At 41.5% G+C, this 22796-nt stretch overlaps 1 protein-coding gene across 6 annotated transcripts in view; it reads right to left on the bottom strand.

Annotated features, from left to right (window-relative positions):
* Window positions 1–458: 458 nt before the first annotated feature.
* LOC133874350 (uncharacterized) overlaps window positions 459–22796 on the bottom strand; it is a 30902-nt gene continuing 8564 nt past the window's right edge. For 2 of the 6 annotated variants that reach the window (XM_062312264.1, XM_062312250.1), the window contains 6 exons: window positions 17198–17689; window positions 16808–16975; window positions 14256–16536; window positions 2253–2368; window positions 1953–2065; window positions 459–947 (listed from right to left, as the gene is read on the bottom strand). In XM_062312264.1, the coding sequence (XP_062168248.1) occupies window positions 837–947; window positions 1953–2065; window positions 2253–2368; window positions 14256–16536; window positions 16808–16975; window positions 17198–17657 (3249 nt within the window). In that variant the 5' untranslated portion in view covers window positions 17658–17689 and the 3' untranslated portion in view covers window positions 459–836. Of the gene's footprint in view, window positions 948–1952; window positions 2066–2252; window positions 2369–14255; window positions 16537–16807; window positions 16976–17197; window positions 17690–19233; window positions 19371–22796 lie in introns of those variants that run through there. The other 4 variants (XM_062312257.1, XM_062312280.1, XM_062312285.1 and 1 more) reach the window with 4 other exon arrangements.

The raw sequence follows: 22796 nt of genomic DNA, 5'->3' as shown, positions 1-22796 counted from the left end.
CCTTGAATCTCGCTTCCTTTTCAAAATGCAGAGACACTAGATTTCAGCCCAAGGGAGCACCCCCACCGGTGGGAATGGTGTTGGGTGATTTGTAAAAATTTATTTTTTATATTTTAATTTATAATATAATAAAAAATAATAATATTTTAAAATGATATGACGAAAAAGCTGACGTAACACTAACAGAAGTCAAAAAATTGGACAAAAAACTCATTAAGGAACCTCTTTCAAATTCATGAAAAATTTAAAGAGTTAAAACTAATTTTTCAGAAGTGAGGAAGTGATTTCAAATTGCGCATTGATTTAAAAATTTATGAGGCATTTACCCTTATAATAATAATTAAAAATCATATATATATATATATATATATATATATATATATATATATATATATATATATATATATATATATATATATATATATTTCAATTATATTCAATTCAATTCACATCACTCCTTAACATATTTTTCAAATTTTATTTCAAATTCTCCAAAACATCCAAACATAATTTTAAAACTCAATTTTTCTTGATATTCACAATTTTGAATATAATATAATATAATACAAAAAAAATTGAACACCCAAATGAGCCCTATATATATGCACAACAAAACAACACCACTCACTGCTAGTCTCGCTTCCTCACCTTGCATTAGTGTTTAATTGCGAAGGCTTTCAAAGACGATTCTTGAAAAAATAATGTTACTCTTCGTACCAATTTATCGGCTGGCGTCACTTGTTTTAAGTGCTTGAGATGAGAAGCCACTTAAACACGCTACGTTAGCCAGTATAAAATAAGAGTGAGAGTAGCATTATTGCGACTGAAAACGAAGCCTACAACAAGCCTAGCATTCTTTTCTTTTTCACTTTCAGTCTTAAATCTTCCTCAGATGGGATCTTCCATCTGTCACTTGAGGTTGCGCTCCACCATGCCATAAGCTCATCCTGCACCCAGATTCAGAATACACTCAATCTCAGTTCTAGAATGGCACCTTGCCAATCAAAATCCCTTTGTGTATAACTTCTGAGAATCATATGAAACTAACAATTATATGACATACGAAATATTGATATATATATTTAACATTTTCAAACTGCATGATTATCTAGTTCTTGAACTCATCAACATGGGTGTTCTTGACCTTTAAGTGTAACCTATCTCAAGTTTGAAGGAGGGACAGCACAAATTAGCAAGTTATGGCTCACATGATTTTGGAATTCCATAATTTCTTCAAACTCAAATTCAACTGACCATTTATCTTTTATGTATCAAGATATAACCATGTTTGACTGAAGGAGTTCAAAACATTACTATCTATTATGTCAATTTATTTTCCAGTTGCCCGTGTATTTGATATGAATAAGATATTTGATGGATATACACACACGAACAAAAGGAAAATAGAATACTAGATGGAATGGTAATTTCTGTTCAATCAATCAACTAGAAAAATTATGATTAACAAAAGAAAAATGCATGAGCTACTGCAATCTTTACTACAAAATTATTTACAAAATAATGTGTCAATTTATAATTGATGACATAATTAAGAGTGTATGGTTGACAAGTTAGCTATTATAATTATTTTACCAATTATAGATTGCCATGTCAATTTGTAAATGATAGTATCCCTAGCACCACTGTTTAACAAAATTAGAACCTGCCACATTTGACACTCCATGAATTGGAAACAAAGTCACTTTACAAGTAATAAAAAGGGCGAAAAAACAACTATTATTTGACTTAGCCATTCGGGCACGCAATTTGAACATGTACATGTATGCATCAACAATGGAAGAAAACCTCAAATAACCATATAAATGTCATGAAGTGCTGTTAAAATACATCAAGCCCACAAGATCTACAGAAATAAGTGAATCAAGTAAAGATGCATAGAAACACAGTGTGAAGAAGAAATGATAGGTTACAAATTCAAGTCAAACTATTACCTCAAGGAAATCATGGTTGGAGACATATTGACTCTCAACTAAGAATTTGCTTCCCCCTAAGTTTACACACACAGAAATGTTGCCATTCTGTTGCAAATTCTCTCTTTGCTTCCCTGTGCATCCAGAAGAATAATAAGCATAGAATCACAGGAACAATCACAATTACTCATTATAAAGTAAGGCTTTAAAGAAGTGCACCAATATAATCCACTAATTTGTTAATAAATATAAAAAGTTTATACTTATCAAACTGATTAGGTATAAAACAAGTTAACAACCATAAATTAATTCAACTTATACCAGTTATGCAGGCCACATGGTATCCAGTTCCCCCAAGTCCTTCTTCCCACTTCCCAAGCCGCAGGCGCAAGAAAAAACCATCAAGATGAGACAGTGACATATGGGAATTCATCCATCTGGTGGCCATGCAAAAGAGAAAATATTCTCTTAGTACATGGAGAATATCAAATATGGAGATGACTTTCCATAGGATGAACTAAGTTTCAAAGTCATCCCTTGGAAGTATTGTTTTATAAACCGTAAGTCTGCTAGAAAAGTGTGTTCTACCAAGATAAACAAGAATGCAAAATTTAAGAAAGAAAACAGTTAATAATTTGGTTGATCATCAAACATCAAAAGAACAAAAAAGGAAGTTTTGGAAGCCAATGCATTTCATTAAAATAGTAGAGTAGGACTTGCTCCTCCCACAGAACATGGGATTTCTTATTTCCCTTTTTGTCATGTGGGCAGGTAACTGTTTCTTCTAGACAGCTAGGATTCCATGTGAATCCCCCATCATAGAAATAGGGTGTTATTTCATATAAAAATAAATAATTATAATAATAAAATCCTGGAAAACAGGAAAGCTCTTTCTGGCACAAAGATTGAGAAACAAGCGCAGGTCTCTTCTTGGTCAGGTTAAGCAGCTGACTTCGCCCTACCCCATTGATTAAAACTGAGCATCCTGAGGACTCAAAAAGAATTGCAAAGATTCATTCAATAGCAAAGAAAACACCGTGAACTTTGAATTCTCCCTACCTTTCGTGTGAGTATGACGTGTAATATATAAGGTACAAAAATTATTTACAGAATCCAAGTCATTTATGAGCTACAACATTTACGGAATGGCTTGCAACAATAAAGGGATATCGATCAACTTATTATGGAAGCAATCAAACTGTTTTTTTTTTTTTTTTTAATTAATTTATTTATAAATAATAAGCCAATCTCATTAAAAACATGAGGCGCCCTTTAGTACACTAGGAATATACAAAGAGTAATGATTCACTACCACCTAAATATACAACTTTTCACCATTTTGTATATGTGGCAAGGTGGTCCCTCACCTTAATTTATTTTTAAAAAATAAAAAAATTCAAAAAGTAGTGGGGGACTACCTTGCCACATAGACAAGGTAGTGAAAATTGTATTTTTAGGTGGCAGTGAATCATTATTCATATACAAAAGGAAACGCCTAACTAAATAAACGAATAAGGAAATTAAGAAAGCTAAAAGATAAGGGAAACACATAAGCCGTAGTCCCAAGATACAAAGTGTGATAGGAGGATAAAAGTTCCTCCGCGGGGGGTGGGGTGGTCTCCACGTCCTCAAAGATTTGGTTTTTTTTTTTTCCTCCCTCCATAAGCACCAAAAGAGGCAAGTGGATGCCATTTTCCATACTGTAGCACTCCTCAACCGGCCCGAAGACCACCAACAAGCAAGCAGATCAATAACCCATCGTGGCATAACCCAAGACAACCCAAAGCAACTGAAAATAGAGTACCACATGGCAGAAGCCACATCACAATAGAGAAGAAGATGGTCCACGGACTCCTTTGTCTTCTTGCACATGCATCATCTGTTTATCACGATAACATGGCGCTTCCTGAGATTGTCTAATATGAAGATCTTTCCAAGAGCATCTGACCACGAAAAGAAGGCCTCCTTTTAGGGGGCTTGGGTCCACCACACACTTCCAGGGAAAGTGAGTACCTATAGGATGAGTCGAGTAGTGGAAAAAAAACTTGACCTTGAAAAGGCCTTTTTTGAAACGAACCCACCAAAGCTTATCTTTGTTGCCTCTTCTAACTATAATTGGGTGCAGTATCTGGAAGAAAGAAGCAAAAACATCCACCTCCCAATCATGCGTTTCTCTGGCAAAGCTCAGGTTCCACTGGTTAAAACCACCCAAGAACTATAGGTTATTTGCAATAGAGGTGTCCTTCGCAACGGCTATACCAAACAAAGCTGGAAAAGCTGCCTTGAGAGTCATATTCCCGACCCACAGATCATGCCAAAAGCTAATCCTGATCCATCCCCCACTTCGAATCTGGTGTAGCTTGAAAAAGTCTCCCAACCATTTTGAATATTCTTTCATAGTTCCACCCCAAAAGCTCCTGTGGGAACATGGGAACACCATCCGCCCCGTAAACAGCAAAATTTGGATTCCACCACAGTTCTCCACCAAGCATCTCTTTTAATACCAAAGCGCCACAACCATTTACCTAGAAGAGCGCAATTGAACATTCTTAAGTTACGGATACCCAACCCTTCCGCAGAGATCGGGGAACAAACCTTAGCCCAACTAATAAGGTGATATTCAAATTCTTCACCAATCCCTCCCCATAGAAAGTCTCGCTAAAGCTTCCTCGAGGCGAGCTTGTTTAAGGGAATCGATATTACCAAACACCCAGTGTTCCACCTTATAAGATCGAACTTTAAAGCCTTTAGTTTTTGAGCTAGTATGAAACTTGGAGAGCTTGAAAACTATAAGACAACCACCACTGCCTCACCCTATCCACAAAACTAGCTTCTTTCAGCCACATATTCTCAAATTTTAAAGGTTTTTTGAACTCTTGAATACCATCGCAGTAAAGGAGAATATGAAAAATGATCCGAGCACAATTTGGGAACCCTTTTTTGAAGGAGCCTAGGATAATTAGTTTCCCAATCCGAAGAGACAAGAAACCGATCAAGTCTAGACCAAGAGAAATTGTTGAACCACGTAGACAACACCCTAGAAAGAGGAAGATCCATGAGACCCAGCTCAGAAATAAAATCTGAAACTTCCATCATCGCGGGGAAAAAACAAGCTTCCCCTGGTCTTTCGCAAGGAAACGGGAGACATTGAAGTCGCCCTCGATCCACTAAGGCAAATACCACCAATTAAGAAGTCCAACCAGCTCCTCCCAAAGAGGCCTTCTACGACTGTTGATATTTGGACCATAGACCAGACCCCCACAGAAGCCCAAGTGAAATCATCTGCAATATTTCTAAAGGAGCAGGCCACAACATACTCACCCACATACACTTCAATCTTCTCCACAACCCTCATGTCCCGTAAAAGAAGAATACCATTGGACGCCCCGCTAGAAGGAAGGTAGCTGTAACACCCCGTTCCCATATTGGGAAGAGATGAATAGCTCACATAGAGTGAGTAGTTTATAGTGATACTCATTAGTACTAAGTTATTAGGTGAAACTGGGCTTTATAAAGAATTCTAGGGAAACTTCAAATTGACTAGTCATTTTGGGGTGATAGCGCAGATGTGGCTAGCGCTTTTTCCTGGGTCGTTACAGTAGCACTAGCCAGCATGAAGACAACCCCACAAGTTTCGCACAATGTTGATGGAAATAAACTCAAGTTTAGTTTCCTGTAAGCAAATAATGTTTGCTTTCCACTGTCTTAAAAGATTTCTGACTTTCAGCTGCTTGTCAACTTCGTTTAGCCCTCTCACGTTCCATGAAAGCAATTTAGGCATCGTAAAGATCTATTTGGGCCCTCACCTTTTTGCTACCACGTGAAGCATTGCCACTATGTGTATCATAATTTATAGAGCAAAACAAATTATTCACTTCTCTCGAAATTCTTTTTCCCGCCTTCGAGGAAGAGCCTATTCCTTGTTTGGTATTACTGGCAATAATGGCCGCAAACAGGGCCGATAATTGTTCCTCAAAACCATCACACGAGAGTCCCACGACATGCTTGAGCTGTTCGACTAACTGAAGAATCCATTCAAAGGGTCGTAGCCCAGTATACACCTTAAGATTGACTGCTGGGTCACATAATAATGGGATGGGCTCAGGGGCGGAGCCACATTTTAGGTTTTGAGGGGGCCAAAACTATAAATTTTTTTAAAAAATAGGGGTAAAAATTAATTAATTTTTTTTTTTTGGGGGGGAGACCTTTGGCTTTGTGGGGGGGGGGGGGGGGGGGGGGCAGGCCCCCCAAGCCAAAGTGTGGCTCCGCCCTTGGGTGGGCTCCACCTCCGCGTAGATATCCACCTCCAAATCGGGACAAACTAAGCCTAGCTCCTTTCCATTCCCTCCAAGAGGCTGGGGAGAATGAGTAGGGGTGAAGACAACCATCCTGGACAGAGAAGGATTCAGAGCCAAGGAGATTGAGTTGTTAACCACAAGAGACTGTTGTGGACGGGTCTCTTGCTGGGAAGGAGAAGAAGGCTAAGTGGTGCACTTAGCCCCTGCAATGAAGCCAAGTGAGGCTGGCTGTGGATTTCGATCCATGACCTCTAGTGTCGTCTGAGAAGAAGCTGTGGGGGAACCCACCCTAAGCGTGTACTCTAGCTCCGACTCCAGCGTGGTCTGATTCATAGGAGGGAGATCCATCCCAGGGCAAGGAAAAGAAGGGCTCACCGGAGGAGAGCACACCGGCGTGACCTATGGAAGCGTAGTGGCGCTGGAGACCTCAGAAGTTACTAGTGGGCACGGGGAGGGGCTTAACGACATGGAATCCAGAGGGGCCCGAGGATGCGAGGCGATAAAGAAGGGCTCAGTGGAGCATACTGGACCGCGCTTGATGACGGCAGCAAGGGGGTGGCCTGGAGAAGTGAGATGACGGAGGCGGGCTCAGTGGTCACCAGAGTAGGCTGGGCCGCGCTCAATGATAGCATCGGGTTAGACGAGTAGGGTTCTAGTGAATACGGGCTAGAAGTAGTTTTTGGGTTAGGGGACGCAAGCCCTAACTAATGAGGGTCTCGGTCGGGTAGGAGCCCACTTTGGCTTTCCCTTTCTTAGCACGCGAGAAATGCCTCTTGATCTGGACCTTGGGCTGGATTGCTCGGCGTTGAAGAGGGTTGGGTTTGCAACCTAAGGGCTTGTTTGCACAGGAAAAGCAAATGCCTTTGCTCAAGTTCTTCAGGCAATTTTCAACATCTATTTTTATGCTTTCTGGCGTCTCTCTAAGAGATGCCACCTCAAAGTTTTCACCAAAGAGGAAAGACGTGCAGCCACCATGCCCTGATGATCTGTCAGAGAGAGGCTGTCCAATCAGAGCAGACTTAGCAAAGATTGGACGTTGCTGGAAGGGGAAGTTTTCTGCCGAAGCCATCGCTTGAGCCGTCAACGTTTGGGGCGCCTTCGCCTGAACCACCGTCTTCAATGGTATCTTTTGTTTCTTTGAGCCCATCACCAGAGGATTTTGTGCTACTAGCTTCGTCAGAGACATGGTGGATTTGGCCAGAGCTAGGGACGAGTTGTTGTGGGATTTTGCCGAAACTCGGGACGTGATCTTGAAGTCTCGCAACCAACTCGGAATTCTTGCGAACAGCCCCGAATGAATCCCAAAACGCTCCTCCAGAGGGAAAGCGTCTTCGTCAGGACCCCTGCTTAGGATCTCCTTTCCATCACCGGAATAGCCTTGGGCTTTGTCCTGCAGCTTCCAACCTGTCTAGAATAGAGGAAATCCTTGGCTGAATGAAGCTCGTAGGCAAAAAGAGTCCAACCTTCACCGTGCCTCCCTTTGGGCATGAGGACCGAACCAATCCTTTTCCCACCTTCAAATTCCTCTAACACCAGAAAGTGACCGTGTCTGTTTAAGCGTCTCTAGGCTAGGATCATGGGAAAACAAGGAATGGATTGGTTCCAGAAGACCCTTGTGTCTCTGACTACCATCATATTCTCAAAGGAGCCACGCAACCATGCTGTTTCATCTCCGTTGAGGAGAATAGACGTCGTCGAGCAGCGACATTTTTCATGAATCCTCAAGCCTACAACGCCTCCGCCGCGACAATCATCAATCTGTTGTTGAAAGTATCATCAACTGTTATGAAAGATTTTCTGCAGAGATGGAATCATGCTGTTATGGAAAGTTTGCTGCAGAGATGGAAATTGGCTGGATGATATGAACCATTTCATATAATTTAAATTAGGTGGGGCCGTCTTCATTGTCGTCTAACACTCACTTGCAAGTTGAAGTGGGGGTTGGTTCCACACACAGCTTGACAGGTGAGGACAAGAATCGAGGGTGGGAAAGGCTCTTGGTGAGACAATCAGCCAACTTAGCATCGTTGGGGACATGTTGAAGGCGAAGAACCCCGGAAGCGATTTTCTCTCTTATGAAATGAACATTGATATCTATATGTTTGGTGTAACTGTGGAAGACAAGATTAGTTGCAATATACATGGCACTGTGATGCGGGCCACTTTTTTTAGTGCTTTGTTAGACCCATTTCACTTAAAAAATCATATCTTATGATTCTGACATCGGATTGAGACAAACTTGGTAGCGTTGAAAAGCTTATTCAGAGGGATGCAATTTTGTATTTCATGAACATTTCGTAATTCCGACGTATACTAGGCAAAAGTTATAGTTTTGAATTATTTGAACTCCAAAGTGTTTTTATTTCGTTCTTTTATTATTATTTTTTAGGGTTTCGAATTTAGGCTCTATATAAGCCTATTAAGATGGCTTTAGCCTCCAGCTTATGTATTTTTATCAGTTTATCAATATGAAACTCTATAAGTGATTTTCTATCCCTTTTGCCTTGATTCCTTAATAGAATCTTGGTTTGAGAAGAGTTGTGATTTTATTGTTGTTTGCTATTGTGAACCCACTACACCACTTTGTATCAGTTGATATCAAAGCCCAGCAACTTTCCTGCCATGGCACGAAGAAAACGAGACGGAGGAAACAAATATGCAAGTTTTGGTGTTGTGCATGAGCGCAAAGAAACAACACGTGATGAACGACTGGCGGTTCGTTAGCAACACGTGGAGGACCAATTTGTTGCGCGATCTAGGCGACTGATGGAGCAAATCAGAGCCTTATCCGACAAACTTGACGCCATGGATGTTTTTTTATTTTTTATAAGTAATATCATTAAAAACGCAAAGTGCAATCAAGTACACAGGGGGTATACAAGAAAGGCAATTGAGAAGATGAAAATAAAACAGGAAAATCATTAAAACTAATCACTGAAGGTGTGAGAAACGCAGCCGTCCAAGAGTATAAAGAATGAAAGAAAAAGGAAATGAGCTCCTCTATGGTTCTTTCTTTGTCCTCGAACTGTCTATTGTTGCGTTCCCTCCACAAGCACCACATAAGGCAACAAGGAACCATTTTCCACACGACCGCACTCCGAGAGCAACCACCCGTCTATCAGCAAGCGAATAAATCTACCACCAGAAGAGGCATAACCTAAGATAGACTGAAGCGACTAAAGATGGCATTCCAAAGAGCGCGAGCAACCTCGCAATGGAGAAGGAGGTGATCCACAGATAGGGATGAGCAAAAACTCGCGGACTCGCCCCAACCCACACTGCCTCGCCTCTAAAAGCGCAGTTTTTAGTGTTTTTTATAAGGGTACGGGTCCAAAAATTGTATACCCGTGCAGGGCGGGGCGGGTTGGGGTTTTTAAAAACCCCGAGGACCCACCCTGCCCCGCCCTGTAGGAAGAAAAAATAAGGAAAAAAAAAACCCAGTCCATTAACCTAACCCTAGCACCCTTCTTCATTTTTTCAAGTCTTCGCTGCACACCTTCTCACTTCTAAACTCTTCCATGAGTTCCAACACCAGCAGCTCACCTCCTCGTAGTCACCACCTCTCCATCTCTCCTCCTCTTCTTCTTTCACTTCATGCACACTCGACACTTGCAGTACATTTCTCTCATTTTTCTGCCTCCCAAACGGCGTCGTCTTACTGGCAAGGTCGTAGTGGCTTAATCTTCTAGTCGCTGGTCCTGTGGGGACGTTATGAAGCTCCAGATCAAGGTTGACGAGGAGACCGAGAACGGCGGAGAGATCGTCGATGCTCGCTTCAAGACCGGCATTGAATGATTCTCCTCACATCCTGTAACCTGTTTGTGATTTGTTTGGCTTTGGTTTGAATCTGTGGTTTGTTAGACTTTCTCTCGCTATGTATGTGTTTGTGACTTTATGAACCCCATATCTGGATTTTGTTGAATACCCGCATATCCCCGCACAACCCGCACCGCATAACCCACCCCACATCACCTCGCACCCCACGGGTTCTCCCCGTTTTGTGCGGTTCGCGGGTGCGATTTTCATAACCCACAAGGGTGTGGGGCGGGGCCAAAAAAGGGCATTCCCGCCACCCCCATCCCATGCTCAGCCCTATCCACAGACTCCCCATTCATTTTGCACATGCAAGATCTATCAATCACAATGACACCTTTCTGAGATTGTCCAAGGCAAGGATCTTCCCTAGCACTGTCGTCCAAGCGAAGAAAGCCACTTTCAAAGGAACCTTGGTCCGCCAAATACTTTTCCAGGGAAAATGAACAGTCTCTTTGCAAGCAAGAGCCTTATAGAAAGATCTAACATCAAATGTCCCTTTGTGAGAAGGAGATCACCAGAGCTGGTCTACCCCATCACGATCCACTCTAGAGGAGTACAGTAAAGAAAAGAAGGAAGTGCTAATGATCGTCGCCATCAACCAACTCCATGTTTCGTGGATGAGGATGATGTGGTTACTTTTAGTGAGGCGTGATCTCAATGGAGAAAGGTACGGTTTGACACGTGGAGTCTGCGGTGGGCCACCTTAACCGTTATTCGCGAGCCTCAAATTCATCTACCAAATCCATCTTATGTGGATGAGGAAGATGAATTTATTGATGAAAAGTTCCAAGAAGATGAGTTCGTTGATAAAGAGTTCAAACATAAAGATGTTGAAGATCCTTCACAAGGATTCGTGGATTGGGTTCTCCACCAACCTATGATACTGATATCAATGATGGAGATCTTGTGGGAGGTTCTTTGTCATATGATCAAGAGGAAGAATTTGTAGTAGATTGGGTCTCTCCACTAATTATGACATCTATCCTAAGAAAGAAGAACCGTTGGGAAAGGTAAATCTCTCAGATAATATTGAAAATTTTGTTGATGAGAGTTCTATACATCATGTGTTTGATGAAAGCCCCAAAAGTGAAGTCTTTGATTTGGATGTTAACGAAGTTGATTTCCTTGGGGTAGAAAATATTTTATCAAATTCTCTTGATGTTAATGATTTTGATGGTTTTCATGCGGAAGGAATTTTATGTTAAAAAGTTAAGAGATCGTTCCTTTTGGGAGATATTAATGGCGCATGAACGAGAAAAGATATGTGGCAATCGTGTGAAGCTAGAGTTCTTTGAATCTAGTGAGAAAAGTTTTCAAATTGACCATCGCAGTCTTGTGGTGATTAGGGAAGTATTATTTCTTGTGGGATGTTACATTGTTTTGCTTTTGAAGAGTGATGGAATGAATTGATTGGGCATCCGAAGGATTGGGGCAAGAATCATCTCAATTCAAGGACGAATTCTCTCAAATCCGGTGAGAATGATGCAGGCCAGTTTTATTAGTGTTTTGTTAGACCCATTTTACTTAAAAAATCATTATCTTCTAATTCTGACATCGGATTGAGACAAACTTGGTGACGTTGGAAAGCTTATTCAGAGGGCTACAATTTTGTACTTCATGAACATTTCGTAATTCCAACATTTACTAGGAAAAAGTTGTAGTTTTGTATTATTTGTACTCCAAGGTGTTTCTATTTCCTTTTTTTTTTTTTTTTTTTTGGGTTTCGAATTTAGGCTCTATTGAAGCCTATTAAGATGGCTTTACCCTCCAAATTATGTATTTTATCAATTTATCAATATGAAGCTCTGAGTGATTTTCTATCCCTTTTGCCTCATTCATAGAATCTTGGTTTGAGAAGAGTTGTGATTCTATTGTTGCTTGCTGTTGCGAACCCACTACGTCACCCTACATCACAAACTGATGTTGTCGTGGAAAAGTAAGGGAGGTTGTGCTAGTGGTAATCGAAGAAAACGTAGAATGTGGAGTAGCTGTAGAACATAAGCCCCAAGATCAGCTAAGTCATGATACTCAGCTTCAGAGCTAGAACGAGAAACATTGTTTTGCTTCTTGGAAGACCATGAGATGATATTTGGGTTGAGGTTAATAAAGAATCCAGTGAAAGATTGACGGTCATCAGGATCACTAGTTCAGTTAGCATCACTAAAAGCACAAATAGTAGTCCTTAGAGCCTTGGAAACTAAGGCCAAGTCCCAATGTGCACTTGATATATCACAATAGGCGTTTGGCAGCAACTAAGCAATCAGTGCAAGGGGCATGCATGAATTGACACGATTTGCCAACAGAGTAGGAATTATCAGGCAATGTGACAGTTAAATTTTGAAGAGCACCGATTAATTATTGGTAATCTCGATGGTCAGGGAGAAGATCTCTGGTGGAATGAGACAATTTGAGGGTAGGAGACATAGGTGTTTTAATTGGCTTGGCACATCCATACCAAACTGACAAAGTAAATCAATGGCATAGGAAGTTTGGGACAGCCATAGAGAGGATCCTTGCCATTCAACTTTCATACCAAGAAAATAGTGACGATCACCAAGATGTTTGATATCAAACTGCTATTGGAGATTATCAACAAAACTTCTAAATCTCAAACAAGCTATTCCCAGTGAGGATGATGTCATCCACATAAATGAGAATAATGATAAGAGTGTTATCCCGATGATAGACAAAGAGCTCCGGCATCATTAGGACACTCAAGAAAACCAATATGACAAAGGTGAGAGCTAAGGCATTGACACCAAGTGCGAGGAGCCTGCTTGAGGCCATATAATGATTTTTGAAGTCGGCACACATAGGTAGGACGATCCTTATCAACAAAACCAGATGGCTGTGAAATATAAACACATTCATTTAGAGTGCCATGAAGAAAGGCGTTGCGAACATCGGTGGATAGGCCAACCATGAGAAAGGGCAAGAGAGAGAACAAGGCGAATAGTCCCTTGTCGAACAATGGGGCTCAAAGTGTTACCTTGGGCATGGCTATAACATTGATGATAGCCTTTAGCTACTACCCGTGCTTTATAGCGCTCAATAGACCCATCGGAATTGCACTTGATGTGGAAGACCCATTTGTTGCCAAGAACATTCATGGAGGAATCTGGAGGCACGAGAGACCATGTGCCATTGCGAATAAGGGCGCTGAATTCTTCCATCATAGCAGCCCGCCATTTGGGATCTTTTGGAGCTTGACTAGAGCTGGTCGGCTCAACATTATCCATAGAGTTGGCAAGAAAACAAGAGGGAATGGGATGGCGGGTGAAAAGAAATACCTTGGGCCTTCGTGTACCATCTTGTAACCGAGTCACCATTGGATGACTACGTGTAGGAGCTGGTTGAGGTGCAGTAGCTTTAGCATGAGAGGGCGGAGGCGCACATGATGGTGATGAGCTAGGTGAGCCCTCCACTTGATCGAGCAGAAGGCAAGGATGAGGAAGAAATGCCAATCGGAGAACCATGTATAGAGTCAAAAAGCTGTATGTGAAAAGGAGGAATAGTAGTTGTTTGAGACCGAGATGGCGAAGGGCTGTCCATAGAGAAGGAATGAAGTGGAAAGTTGCATTCATCAAATACAACATGGCGGGAGATAAAGCTGTTCCCGCTGGCCGGATCAAGGCACTTATAACCTTTATGAGAGGGGCTATACCCCAAGAATATGCAACAAGATGTTTTGAAATCCAACTTTGAACGTGTAGCTTTGAAGCGAAAGGGATAGCATACACAACCGAATACCCATAAACCATTGTAATTAGGATCTTTCTGATATACCTTGGAATATGGTGTGCAACCATGGAGGACCGGGGAAGGAAGTCTATTGATGAGATAGACAGCCATTGTGAAGGCATGAGTCCAAAAGGCCCTTGGGAGATTACTTTCAGCTAGTAGTGTCAGCCCTGTCTCCACAATATGCCAGTGTTTACTTGTTTGTAAGTCTCTTATGCCTCAAATGTACAATTATAGGTGGGCTACTGAATGTAGTTCATAAATAAAGGACACTTGAGCAAATTGTTAATTTTTGCTCTATCCTCAAAATGTCAGAGTTAATATCAAGTGTAATCAAACATGTTACTTGCCATATATAAGGGAACTTCCAATCAAACAAATAATAAAGAACATGAGTTGACTGATGATTAATTAATATGCTCTACTTACTTTTTCTTATCAAAAAAAAATATATATATGCTCTACTTACTTTAGGATATCTGAGCGAGACAAACGAAGGCTTTTTATAGTGTCAAAGATTCCTTTTGGTACATCTGAAATTTGCATACAGACAGGTGCGATCTTATGTTCTTTTAAATAATTTTCCCCAGAACTTGAAGTAATGTATTTCTTCTTTGAATTTGAATCAGATCTGACATTTTCAGGGGCTGTCGCTTCATTCAATTTCCAGTGACAACCATGATCTGATCTTCTAAGATCACTCCCATCACAAGCGGCTTGAAATTGTCTTTTCCAATCAGTTAGCAGTTTCGAATTTTCTTCACCTCCTGTTTTGTGCTGCATTTTGATAGGGCCAACCAAAGAAGCACCGCATTTTGTTTGACATTGCCCTCTTGAGGATACAGTGGGACATGCAACAGCCCAATGATTGTGCTGGAAACATCTAATGCACAAACAAGGCAATTCTTCCGCCCCATTATATGAATCAACATTCCTACGAAGATCCTTAATCTCATTTTCTGTTATCTCAGAACACTCTTGTAAATGGTGACCTTTACTGCCACAAAACAAACATGTTATAGTTGCATGAGTTGCACTATCTGTTGCATCCAATGGTAGGATGTGTTTGAGGGCATCCAATCTTCTTGCAAAGATAGAAGCCATTGCCTCTGAACTTCTAGATTTTGGGGAATGCAGTAAAGGGCTCAGATTATATACAGTTTTCTGATCATTGTGGCCTTTGATCCTATTAACACCAATGACAGCCTCAGTGTCAGCAGGACACTTCTGTGATTCTTTACCCAAAGCAAGCATAGGGTCTTCAATGGATTGCTCCCTCACTGCCACACTTTTGTGATTGTGGGAAAAACCAACATGATTCTGAGGACAAGGAAGAATCCTTGTGCAATCAGTGGAGCACTCAAGACCTATATCAATACTCTGGCCACGATCATCCATGTTTACTAAGGGGCCAGAAGATTTTGTACAAAACCGAGTTATCCACAAGCTTGCCAGAGGGTTGTTCCCATAACCATAATCATTTGTTCTCTTCCCTTCAGATGGTAGGTCAGAATCAATGTTCTCAGCACTGTTAGTCTTACGTTTACCCAGAGAGGTAGGGGAGCTTATTTCATTTTTTCCCTTACCAAATTCCTTTTCGCATGAATTTTTCTTCTTGCCAGAATTGGTCTTGCTATTTTCCTGACTGGTAGCATATTCCATAGGAAACTTTTTTGGCTGGGTTGCCAAACCTGCTTCATTTCCAGATTCTGATTCGTCAAACTTCTCATTTGGCAGCAAAAGTTGTTTGCATATGTTATCACCATCCCCACAAATGGATACTGGAGTAGCATTAATGTTATATACCTTGTTAGCCAGCTCAAGCTCCTTAGATCCTTCTCCAGTTTGATAATTGGAATTCAATGTTGTTGCTTCTCCTTCCGCCTTTGGACAATATAAGGACTGAAAAATTGATCGAAAACCAATTTTGAACCCTTGATCTTGATTCTTGTTGCATATGAGAAGACTTTGATCAGGAGGATTCTGGTGTCCATGATCAGGATGTGCAATGGCAAGAGCAGGAAAGGGTGCCTCTTCTTGCATTGCTTTGGGGATGCCCTTCATCATGTTTGATATCCAATTCATAAAGGAGCTATCTTGTATATTATAGGATGTCGAACTGGGTGTTTCTTGAATTTGCTTTTTCACTCTTTTACTGCCAACAATCAGGTGTTCTTCAAAGCTCCACCTCCTCTTGCCTTTTGAAAATAAGCCAGCACTGCTGCAGCTTTCAACACTCTCATGGCTGTCATCTTCCTCTTTTGATAATCTTCCATTACCATCTCCATCAGATAAAGCCTTTTCCTTGCCTTTTCTTCGATGCATCTGGATTCTGCTGTTAGTTTGAGAGAGTTGAATTGGAATAGTCTTGTTTCTGGGAAGAACCTCTTCACCCTGCTGAGAGCCGTTTTTACCTTCATGAACAAATTCTGATTCTACAATCTTACTCGCTGCATCACAAGCATTTTCACCAACCAGAGTCTGTAAATCATTCTCGGCAGTTTGCTCCAGTTTTTCTAAAGGCCTTTTGCCTGGGGACCTAAGAATCTGGACTGGAGTTTCAGAAGCTTTGCATTCATCCGCAGGGTGAATATCAGAGGTCAAAACATCATTCATTCCCAATATTTGATTGCCACCTCCAAAATCTGTGTCTCCACCAATACGATCCCCAGAAAATGGTTCATTTGCAACCAGATAAGGTTTAGGTTCATCTATTTTGGTAGCTGAAATATCAGCTGTTCTTCCCAGGCCTGTTAGTAATCAGTAGGTCATACATGTCAGAAGTGAAGAAAATGATGAAGTCTCCATCAACTTTGACAGAAGTACAATATGAAAGAAAATTTCCGCTAAAATGGAAGGCAAAGCACTTTGCAGTGCTTGTGTGTTTCAAGCAAAACAGGAAGTGATAAAAGTTTTCTATGCTTTAGAACAATAGATCAGTTAACTATTGACCAGTTTCAGCTGTGATAGCTTCCTAGGACTATCTCCTGGTTAACAAAGGCTAAAGATAGCAGCATGCACCTGGCAAACTAGAAAGATTGTTTTCTCTAGTCTCAATTTCAACCATTTGAATGTTGATTTGAGCACAAATCTCATCCCCTTCACTCTTTCTTTGATCCTCATTTTGAGTAACATGTATAACAGATAGTCCCTCTGCAGTGTTCAGTTCCTCCACATTACCAACAGATCCTGCCAAACAAAAGTCCCCAGATTTTGAGGGGAGATCATAAAAATTTATATGTATAGTTTTATATATAGATATGATCGATATTGATAGGTTCACACTCATTATTATACAATTTGATTCCTTTTCATAATCTTTTTTCTTTTTTAACGAAGCAACATTTAGACCAAAGACCAAGCCCAACCCCTCGCTAGCCCACAATTTAACTTGAAAAACTTTTTCCTTACCTGTGTCATGTTCATAATTTGGTCCACATCCTGACATGCTACCAGCATCACTTGTAGGAGACCCAGTCGAAGTATTTGTACCAGCAAAATCATCCTTTGCATGAAATGCTACTTGTGGTATCATGACTTCCTCAACCATAGGATTGTCAGTATCAGACCTCCCGTCTGCAGTGCTTTGAGGCATCAAAAAAGCCGCATTGCTTGGTCCTGCACCCCACAAAAGAGAGGCTTTCTTATCGGCGAAGCTGGAATCAGCACATTTGAGACACAAACCTTTCTGTGGAGACCAAACTAGTTCAGAAAGGGGGTCAGGGGCTACAAATGTCATTTCTATCCTTGAACCTGCATTTGCACCTGCACCTGAATCATTGTTCAGTTGTCTCTGGATGCACGGGTTAGAATAACCCAGAGCAAGTCCTAAATCAGTCACTGGTTCTGTGTTCTCATTGTCCACATTCATCCTTGGTTGGATAAACTCCTTAGTAGGCAATCCTGAAATGCTAACAGGGACCAGATTAGTCTTATCCATGGTACTAAACATGCGAACAATGTAACAATCCTAACAAGTAGTTATCTCTCCATCTAATGTGGAAGGCAAGTTTTGGAATACAAAATGTATTGTTGGAATTGCTAGATTAAACATGCAGTAGCAGCATTGCTTCCACTCGAAAATTGAACTGGGTCTGATAAGTATAGGAGATGAATTACTCTTTGAGATCTATTTCATAACCTTTGCACATAAATTGCTTTGAATGGGTAAACCAATCATTTGATGCTGACTGGAGAGATATAACCAAATTTTCCCTAAACTACTATTTGCAAAGACACCCCCAAACTACTTCCAATTTTTGACACTTAGCTCTCTTAAACTACCATTTCGTTGCGATTTGGCCCCTTTGTTAGATGTTGGTGTTAAAAAAGACGAAAAATGGCGTGTGTGACTTACAAGTGCATGTTAACTTGAAATATCCAAATTATCTAGATTTTGAGGGTAGTTGAACACCCGTTCAAGCCAGGGGAGTGGTTCAAATCCTCAAAAGCCTATGGAGCAGCCACTCCCTTTTTGTGATGGTCGAATAACCACCCCCTAGAGTCTTTTCAGGCTTTTAAGGGAGGTTTTGGAGGTGGTCGAACCATCACTCAACCTTGATTCGGCCATCCTTAGTAGCCTTTAGGGGGTGATCTTCCACCCCCTCAACATTCATTTAAGGGATTGTCGCCCACTCCTAAAAGCCTTCAAGGGATTGTTGACCACCCTCTCAGCATTGATGGAGTGTTTGGCCACCTCAAAAGGTAGTCGACCACCCTAAACCCTCTCTCTCTCTCTCTCTCATTTTTTTTTTGGATCTTTTCCTCCAAAATTAGGGTAATTTGGACATTTCAAGTCTAATCTATGCACTTGTAAGTCAGAACAAATTTCCGTCCATTTTAATGCCAACATCTAACGGAGGAGCCAAATCGCAACGAAATGGTAGTTTAAAGGGGTCTAACGCCCCAAATTGGTAGTTGAGGAGTGTATTTGCAAATGGTAGTTTAGGGAAATTTGGGTATTTCAAGTCCAAAATATGCACGTGTAGGTCATGTGCACTATTCTCCATCCATTTTAATGCCAACAGCTAATGAACACTCTTTGGCAACAAAATAGTAGTTTGGGGGGGTCAAGTATCATAAACGGTAGTTTGGTGGTGTCTTTGCAAAAGGGGTGTCAATTTGAGGGGTAAGTATATTTTTCCCAAAAAATTTAGTATGTTTCTTTGTGTGAAGAAATAGAATTTTGGTTTGGTTTTTTTATTCTTTCCTTATTTTTAAGACTCATCAATAATCTTCTTTGATTAAGAGTCAATTAGAGTTTTTATTATAGCCTATAAATAAGCATGTATTGGACATCAAATTAGGGTTGGTTTTATGATATATCAACAAACTTTACTCAAGAGAGAGTTTTCCCTTTTCCTGGTATATTCCAAATCTAATAGAGTTTAACTTTGTCTAGCCTTTGTCCCTAAACCTGTCAATTGGTATCAGAGTGAGAATTTTACCTAATTAGTTGATTAATTTTGGAGTCGCAGGAAGATTTCCCAGCAACATTGCTCATTGGAAAGCAGCCATTTGGGCAGCAATTGAGGATCAAAGGCAACAGATAGCAGAGTCCCCAAGAGGTAGTTCAATCGGCTGGGGACTACGCCTCATGAAACGGAGGTCACTAGTTCGAATCCCTTCTCCCCTTCCCTCCTCTTGTGTGGACATGTCAAAAAAAAAAGGGGCAACAGATAGCAGAGATTTGACATATGCTTGCACGACTTATTGCTAACTGAGGTCACACTACCAGCATATTACATGTTAGAAATGTTGTTTATAGCCACATGTTGACATGTTCACCATCAACCAAAGATGTCGCTTGCAACCAATCTATTTACAAACATGTTCAAAGCAACCCTTATCACATGTTGTGGAGTGACCCATTCATATTTGCCCTTGTGAGCCCCTCATCTATGAGGAATTTTGACGATAAAAATAAGTGCAGCACAATTGAAGTGAATAAGGCTTCTGCTGAACAAAAAAGAATAAGAAGATAAAGATGAAAGCATGATGAAAGTGCGAGACTGAAAAAACGCTTCACCTCAAAAGACGATAGAGATTTGGAAGTAATTTTAGAGGTACCTACGCATGAAGGGAAATAAAGCGCAATGGAAGATCCCCAAAAACTTTACCTTGAAATTGTGCCTTGGTTGTCAAAGATAGAGAAAGTGTTAGGATTTTAGTATTAACGAATTTAGTGTTAAAACATGTTGAGATGTAAGTTTTAAGGTTAGAGTTTAAGTTGATGTTAAAGTAATAAATTGGTTTATTAAAAGCATAAGGCACCCCTAAGTACACCGGAAGTATACAAGAGAAAGCACCTAACTAGAAAGCGAAAAACAAAACAGCCCACAAAAAGAAAGAAACCCAATAAACCCTCAAAAACCAAAAGCCCTCAAACCCAAAACTCACAAGGAACACTCAACGCTCTAGCACCTGAGCCTAGCCTAGCCTTTCCTTTCCTTCGCCTAGAGGGCAAGCTTGCATCGCTGTAGTCAATGGAGCTTTCCAGATTCAGCACCTCTCTTCTCCCTTTAATCTTAAGACGAGCACCCTTTTTAACCCGATGGAAATCCTCTTCAATGGCATCCAAAATCGCAAAGGACGAATCTTCATCTCCAACACCATCCGACACCCAATCCAAGGGCATGTCAGGATGATAGACACCCAAGGGGAAATGTGAGTCTCCTCCCTCCCCAATCCAAACCTCATCCCCCTGGTCCCACACAACAATCTCCCCAGACGGGCCAAAACCTACCGGCTACTTCTGAGATTGAGTTAAGCCATCCGACCTGAAATTCACCTCCTTTTCAACGATTGGAGAAGTGCAACCACTCAAAGGGGAGGGAGCACTTGGGATAAGGAAACCTTGCCGAAGAAAAGACGGAGGAGACCACGGCAAGGATTGGACAACGATACCACCCAAGCCCTCAGAAGAATCACCCAAAAGCGGCGTCGTAGGAGCACTAAGAGCTGGATTTGGGCTTCATCAAAACCCGGCCCGGGCGGAATTCTTTAAAATTGAAAGTGGGTTTAAGACCCAGCCCAAAAGCACACGAATGACCCATCAACGACCCGACCAAACATACAAGGCAACCTGGTCCTTGTTGAACCTGGTTTACCTTAGGCAAAGAGGAGGCGTGCTGGATGTCCCTTGCTTACAGTTTCAACAGCAGGTCTTTACCCAGCGGTTCTTTCTCCAACACAGAGCAGTCCAACGGAATCATTCTCACCTCCTCCGAGGTTGCTGGCCTCACTGCCAGTAGAAAATCAATGTCACTCCTCTCAACTAGCGGAAACCGTAGCTTGACAGGGCCCTCTGACCTCACCACCAACGGTAAAGCGCCACCCACAATGGGCCAAGCCCCACCCACAATGGGCCAAGCCCCACCCAAGCTTGGGGAGAAAACCTTCAAACCCAAAATCTCCTTCCCATCCTTCTTCACCACCGGAGACGACACACCAATGGGAGAAGACCTAGGCGAAGGCCCCTCCTCCTTCCCACCCTCCTTCTTCGTCGAAAGCAAAGACCCGCTCCCACACCCCACCATAGCAAAAAAGAAGTCTTTTGCCTTTCTAAGCTCATCGGCAAATTTGTGCTGGCCCCACCATCCACGACCCTCAAGGATCAATAGAATCCCTCTCTGTCCGCCCATCCCATAAGCCGCCGCAGCCTCTAAAAACCGACCATCTTTGTTCCCACTTCTACGAACGATCAGAACCTTCGTCCCGTCCCTGAAAGATTTGACAAACTCTTTATCTCCAGGAAAACCCAAAAGAATCTCCATCGTCGACGCTAGCCAAATGGTGCATTGGTTGCTCAGGAGGACCTCATTGAAGAAGCCTTTCCTCTTCTCTTCTACTCGCAGCACTAATGCCCCATCCAAGACCAAGAACACAAAAGATTTCGACTCCACTAAGAACCGCCTTTCCATCTCAAGGCTCACCCAAACTCAGACGGCCAACCCGTAAGAAACTCATGCCATCGTTGGAGAAGAAAACCCCCCAGTCACAAGATCCACCAGCCAAAGCCCCTTCACGATCTAACTAGAGCGACCCAAAAGCACACCTTTGTTGCCCAAACTCTAACCCTGCACAGCAACCAAGCTTGACGAAACGTAGCAGACCCCTAGCTTGACGTGCTTACACGTGCCACCACTACGGCAGTGATAGAAAGGGGAAAATGAGAATTGAGAGGAGAGAGAAGGGAGCGTTTTGTCAGGACATTGAACCAAAAAAGTCTAACTAAGTTGTGACCATCTAATCTGCAAAGTGTTTCTTCATTCTCACCAAACTGAAGTAACACAAGAAAATCGCGCTAACAATTGCGGATCAAGAACTGGTTGACAATTGAAGAACAAGAGCTAACGATTGCAACCTCCATCAAAAGGCGTTCAATCGAGATAATTTTTCAAGTCTCAATGTGAAAACCAGAATTTGTCGATCTTGATCGAAGGGAGACCGGATGAGGCCATGAAGACATTTTGGCCTCGTTTGGCAACACTTCGGGGAGTTTTTTGCTTTTTAGCAAAAACCCAAAAGCATAAACAAACAACTCCAAACACAATACACTCAAAACTAATTTTACCTTTATGTCACATCAGAACGCTTTTTCAACCAAAAAGCAAAAAGGACCCTCTTAAAAGTTTTTATCAAACCAAAGTTCAAGTTCCAGAAAGGCCAGATCACACGGATGATCGAACCTCGTTCGAACACAATTGAATCACAGTGTTTCACACATCTCACATAATGCCCCGGTTGCAATCACGATCAAAGCTCGTTCGATCATTGTTGAGCCATGGTGTTTCACAGAATGCCTCAATCGCAACCTGAGGTTCGATCACAGCTGTGCAATCTTTGTGAAACCCTAGTTCTTGATTAGTCGAGACTAATTTCTATTCGGTCGAGACAACTCTACCTTGTTTAGTTTCTTAACCGACTTACTCATTAAACCTTAGTTTTCTCCCCATCTATATAAGCCTCACAAGCCACGACTTTCAGAAATTAGAAAGGCTATTTCCAT

This window comes from Alnus glutinosa, chromosome 1 (genome assembly GCF_958979055.1).
Source record: "Alnus glutinosa chromosome 1, dhAlnGlut1.1, whole genome shotgun sequence".
NCBI classification, from domain to species: Eukaryota; Viridiplantae; Streptophyta; class Magnoliopsida; order Fagales; family Betulaceae; genus Alnus; species Alnus glutinosa.
Note: the sequence above shows the minus strand (reverse complement) of the source record. Positions and strands in the feature narration are given on the sequence as shown.